This window comes from Brassica oleracea, chromosome C1 (genome assembly GCF_000695525.1).
Source record: "Brassica oleracea var. oleracea cultivar TO1000 chromosome C1, BOL, whole genome shotgun sequence".
NCBI classification, from domain to species: domain Eukaryota; kingdom Viridiplantae; phylum Streptophyta; class Magnoliopsida; order Brassicales; family Brassicaceae; genus Brassica; species Brassica oleracea.
The window spans coordinates 3814880-3820878 of record NC_027748.1 but is presented as its reverse complement, the minus strand read 5'-3'; the positions used below and the strand labels follow the sequence as shown (position 1 = coordinate 3820878).

The 5999-nt window shown below is 37.2% G+C and overlaps 1 protein-coding gene across 1 annotated transcript; it reads right to left on the bottom strand.

Annotated features, from left to right (window-relative positions):
- Positions 1–428: 428 nt before the first annotated feature.
- Positions 429–4702, bottom strand: LOC106314246 (BTB/POZ domain-containing protein NPY1). The gene is made up of 4 exons (XM_013752157.1): positions 3883–4702; positions 2869–2938; positions 1666–2763; positions 429–1092 (listed from the first exon to the last, which is right to left on the bottom strand). Exons 1-4 carry the CDS (start codon positions 3942–3944, stop codon positions 604–606), a joined length of 1719 nt encoding a protein of 572 aa, XP_013607611.1. The 5' UTR covers positions 3945–4702; the 3' UTR covers positions 429–603.
- Positions 4703–5999: the final 1297 nt, after the last annotated feature.

Here is a 5999-nt window from a genome sequence, read left to right as displayed (position 1 = left end):
TACACCCTTAATCTCAAAATCAAAATTTCAAATCTGAATCCCTAATCAAAAAATCAAAATCCTAGAACCGAAACCCTAATCCCCAAACGGATCTTACCTTTCGCTTTGCCCTTTGAAACTCTCCTCTTTCGCGACAACATTATCGTCTCCGTCCATCGGAAATCTCGTTCGTCGGAGAAATCGCAGTCGCCGTCTTTTCTCACGCAAAGTCTCTGCGTTTTACAACAACTAACGAAAATAAATTACCGACGGCGTTTTTTTTTACAAGTCTGTGCAAAACTAAAAACCCAATTTCACATATGTTTCACGTCCACTATCCTAAACCTAAAATTTGGCTTATACCCACACTTGGTTTTGCTTTATGGAAGGCAAACAGGTCTTCAACCCCTAGAATGTACCTTAGTAGCATATTTTGATCTTCTATGTAATAAAAAGACATAATGTGTATTTATGTTAATAACTCAAACAAAAACAGCAGAAAACACATAACGATAACTTCATCAGTACTTTTAACTACCACAAATCCTACACACTTATAATAATAAGTTATGACCTTGACTCTTTACAACTTCGTTCTCCTGAACGTTTTGAGACTTAGACCCTTCAAGATATGGAATGTCTCCGGCGCCGGGACGACGAGCTCGAAGACTTCGCCTGCGGACTCTGCGAGCTACCAGACGAAACTTCAGAGCTCTTGTTACTCTCACCTTTCCCTGGCCATATCTTCTCAAAGATCCTCCTTGACCTCGACGGCATCAGCTGCGGTCCACCAGCACCACCACCACTCCTCGTGCTCTTGCTTCCTCTGCTTTTCTTGCTCAGCCCCACCTTCTTCGCCGCTTCTTCATCGACAACCACTATGCTCTCCTCCGCCTTCTTCACCGGCGGGATAGGCGAGTGGGAGGAAGCTGCAACAGAACCCACGGGGCTGTGGTTAGCTCTGAGCTGCTCAAAGTAGAGAACTTGCACCACCACTCGTAACGGAAGCCGCTCGTTCTGCGCTGCGTGTGCTGATGCTTCACTCGTCAGCTTCCTCACATCCATTAACCCACAAAGTCTCTTCTTTTCAGATTTAGTTAGCTCCGGATGTTCCTATACAAAACCAAGAGTGTGACTAAAAACACTTTGGAGTAATTAGGTGAACAACAAATTGAGAATAAAAAAATTGGAAACTAGAGTAAAATGAACATATAAAAATATTTTATTTATTTATATATATTATTTACTCTAAGTTCAACTTCAAATAAGAGGGCAAAAGTTTTACTCTCAAACCATAAAAGACAAAAAAAACTGATAAATGGAATAACTACTTTTTTTGTAAAACACTTTTACTCTATTAATTTTACTCTAATTCAACCATACAATCACACCCCAATTTTCAGAAATTAAGAGCATCTGCATCAGTTTGAAATGAGAGCTGCTCTAAGCAAATATTATAATAAAATAAATGTATAAAATAGGAGAGGGAATAATTTAAGAGAGAGCTGCTGAGAACACTGCTCTCACTTTTGTCATTTTCTAATTCGTGTTTTTTTTTAACAGTTTAAATTTAAATTACTATATTAATATAACAATTGCAAGAACACTGCTCTTCACTTTTGTTACTGATGATGATGCTCTCTAATAACTGTAAAACAAGAAGAATGTAATAAAATGCTTACATACCTTCAAGAAAGTGTCAATAGCTTTGTAGAGACCATCGTGAATAGGTCTAGCTGCTTCCGGAATTAGCTCAGACAACTCAACAAAGCTAGAGAGCGTTAGGTCACGGTTACTTGCTAAATACGCATCGATCAATCTCCCCACGCTCAACAAAACCCCGTTCCCTAGCACAAACTCCTTGTATCTATCATCCTCCCAGACACGCTTCTCATCCCCCACGAACCGATCAACAATCCTATGAACCAACTCAACTTCATGAATCAACAGATCCTTAACCGAGGCCTCATGTAGCTTCAAGCTCACGTTATCAACCAAATCTTCTTTCACCGTCTCATCAACTCCAACCAAGAACGAGACCTTGAGTAGTTTCAGCAAGAAGCTGCAAGTAGAGTAGCTCATCGCTCTGTTAACCCTCGGCAGCAAGGAAACAACAGTCTCAACGAGATGTTTGTTTGAAGAAGCTGCTTCTGACTCAATAGATTCAGGTAACCATCTCGCAACGTAGTACCTAAGAGTTTCACTGATTACACCATTGTTCATCCTCCCACTTGACTTCACAGCTCTCAACACTTTCTTGAACAAATCAATCTCAAGCTCGCACACATCTTCCACCCACCAATCTTTAGGAATCGCATTCTCGTCTCTCTCAACAATCTTATCAGGTCCAGATAGCTTCCTGTTGTGTGTGTAAGACCAAGTGATGGTCTCGGGGTTGACCAGAATCTTAGCTGAGACAGAATCAATGCATCTAGCAACGAGCTTTAGATCTTCGGACCATGGAAGAAGAGACTTGGTTGTCTGAAGCATGATGATGGAGTCTTTCCAGCTTCTGAAAATGCCTGAGTTGAGGAAGACTTCGATCTTGTAGATGAGGTTACCGCGGTCAACGTCTTCGGTCATTTCGAGATACTCAGCTGCGCATCGCACGGCGGTTATGTTGTAAGCGTTGAGTGTAACCGTGATCCCGTAGCAGAACTTAGCGCAGATCTCAAACGCTTTGTGTCCTCCAGGGATGTCTGATATAGTGATGTCATTGGTGTTTTCCTCGCTCGCTTCAGAAACAAGTCTCTGCATCCTATTGCTCTTAGATAGCAGCGGGAACTGAAAACATAACATTGCAGCATCAAAAAGACAAACTTCATTACAATTGTATAACTTAAGAATCAGCAAGTAAATACGTAAGTTGTAAATATAACAAAAATGTACCTTATGGAGGTAAAATGTAAACTCTCCGACAATGACGGTAACATCGCTGTCTAGATCCGAAACTGCGTACCTGTGGAGAAGAGACCAAGAACATAATCAGCTAAACAAGAACTCTCCAAAATAATTAGTCAAAAAATATTTACTAAACGTTAGAGATGTTATGTCACATTCAAAGCCATACGCAAAGTCAGATTTAACATGTTTTAAGCATCCACAAACTAACAAAAGACTAAATCTTGGGTAAAAGAAATCATTTTTGTTATATTCTCATACGGAACAAAGCCAAGAAAGCAACATTCTTTAGACTACTTTAGAATATCCAGATGTCAAGTTTGTGAAGAGATGTCAGCTGATAATTACAGAAACAAAGCATAAGTAAACAAAAGAAAAGAGAGATTCTTCACTTTCTGAATTTGTAGAAAACTCATAATCATCATTTCCTTTTTTCTTTCCACTCTTACAAACCAGGACCACAAAACAACACATAAACAAAGGCAGATCATCTAATGGACCACTTCTGATACTCATATACCCCATTTATGTTACTTTTATCTTTGTGGTATTTCCCGCAAAATATGATTAGTGAAACCAATCAAAATGATGGTGGTGATGACAAAAACTATTCCTTTTTTTTTTTCTTTTGTAACACTACTTTTCCTTGTGTTTCTTATCGCTTAGATCAATACCAGAGTATGTTTTACTATTCATCCACAGAGAAATAAGTCTACCTACCTCTATTCACAGATATCAATTGAAGTCACATATATGTTTTCTTCTGGTGAAAATAATAGAAACCAAGAGAGTTTGGAGCAGGACATGTGTTTCTAGAAACCTTTCAAGAGGCAGACAGAGAAATAAAACATGTGGAGAAAAATATGAATAGAAAAGAGAACAGAACAGAACAGAACAAAAGAATCAAACATGCATAGAGAACAAACAGTAAGGAATCTATATGACCTTATCAATTTAAAAATAAAAAATAGGAGCGGCAAAAAATATTAAAAATTTACTTACTTGTGGAATTTGTCATCAGATTCAAATGTATCAGGCTTAGACCCTAGTTTCATGAACTTCATCTTTCTTCGTCTTCTTTACCACACCTTTGTTTGACTCTACAGCAGCTTAGTACTAAAAAAGCTCAAAGCTTTACACTTTCTCAATTCAAAACCAGAACAAGAAGGTGAGAAAAGGAAGGAAAAAAAGGGGAAAACGTGGTTTCTTTTAACTTGAGCTTTGCTGGAAGAGGGAGAGACAGTTAATGGGGATGAAAGTTAAAAGAGAGACAAGAGAGAACCAAACCCATGTTTTGCCTCACTATCTTTCTGCAAGAAACCCAAACTCTCCTCGGGCTACGGGACTTTTATGTTCTTTCTCCTAATCTCAACTAACCATTTATAAACGCATTTATTGCCTCTCTGTGGTCACAGAGAAGAACCATAAAGTTTCAAGCTTTTTTATTTATTTTTATTTTATTTAATTTTCCTCTCTGTCAACTTTCCAAGAAAATAAAAAGTTTCAGAAAGAAAATCCCATCGTCATAATAATCACACACAGAGAAAAGCAAAACGTAAATGGCGTAAGATAAAGAGAGGAGAGAGAAGAAAAGGGTTTTGTGTAGCAAGTAAGAGAGGGAATTAATAAGGAGTAGGAAGAGGAGAGAGAGATGAAGCCAGTCGCCGCCAATGCTTTTAAAGCAGAGATGATCCGCTGGAGATCTTCTCGTTCCCTTCTTCTATTCTTCTTCTTCTCTCTCTGGCTCAAATCTCAATTAAAAAAGTTTTTAATTATCCTTGGTTTTGAACTCGGGAAGGGAAGAGGAATGATGGTGATTTATTTTCGGTCTGACGAAGTTGTCTCTCCTACAATCCTACTCTGTGAAAAAAGTATATTTAAAAAAAAAATACTACTCCCTCTGGATTTAAATATAAGATGTTTAAGGTTTTACACACATATTAAGAAACAATAAATACAATATTTTAGTTGTTACTTTTTGATTATATCAATAAAGTTTCACCACTCATAATTTTACTTTTTAATTTATATTTAAATTTTAAAAATAAATGCATTAATTATATCTCAAAACATCATACATTTGTATACAAGATAAAAATATAGAACATCTTACATTCATATCCGGAGGGAGTATAAAAAAGGCAATAAAAGAGAGTAGGAATCTAGCTGCAAATATTCTACATTAGCCAGCTAAGTTGTTTTGAATGTTTGATTAACAACTGGTTTATCTCATTTTTTAATCACTTCAATTTATTCATTTCTTACGTCTTTTATGTTTTATTCGCATTTAGACAACGGAAAAAGGTTTAACGTGTATGTATTTATCTTATGAAAAGGGAAAGAGTAAACATCAATTGATAGAAATGTGCTTTTTTGAAGGACATTTTGACTGTCTGTCTCACGTAAACTGCATCAGACACATGGTGTCTCAAAACTTTGACTGTCTCTCCCAAGTTTCTTATATGAGAGGATAAGGGGTTCTTCTCTGCACATTTGAAGGAGACCGTCTATGTGTATTTCGTGAGCTAAACCCCCTTTCGACATTAGATCAGATCCTTCTCTTTCTTAGTCGCCTAGTTTTTTACGTGTGTCATCCTTTTCACAAGGAATCATTGAGACGGCGTGAAATCGACGCGCCATAAACTCTCTGGACTACAGAGTCCAAACGGAACCCGCTTGTCGAGAGAGTGACACTTTGACTTTTTGCATTACGTTATATTTCTAGATGCTCACGAAGTTTTAGTCAGACTTGCATTTCCTAACACTATTGACTTTCCATACAATGAAAAAAGAAGCTAACCTGATTAATACACAAATGTTTTCTTCGTAACTATGACCGACTCCTTCTAGATCTGAAACTACAATAGAATATCTTAAAAGTCAATAACTGTAACCAAATATAACAATCACTAAGCGGAACACACATTCATATAAAAAGTTAACTCGGCTTAACACAAAATGAAAGAATTAGTATTGCATAACAACTCATGCACTAACCAAATGCAGGCAAAAACCTGATCCGACCAACTTCTATCATTTTATTTTCTCAGCGTATCAACTTTTCTGAATATGGCGCCATAACTTCTTTTCAACACTTAAACAAGGGAAAAACAACTACT

Bases quoted from the DNA above. Each gene is read 5' to 3' on its own strand.
- LOC106314246 (XM_013752157.1), bottom strand. From the start codon at position 3,944: ATGAAGTTCATGAAACTAGGGTCTAAGCCTGATACATTTGAATCTGAT. The intron at 2,764-2,868 runs GTACATTTTTGT...TTATGTTTTCAG, and splicing joins TTACATTTTACCTCCATAAG to TTCCCGCTGCTATCTAAGAG. The intron at 1,093-1,665 runs GTATGTAAGCAT...GGTTTTGTATAG, and splicing joins CTATTGACACTTTCTTGAAG to GAACATCCGGAGCTAACTAA.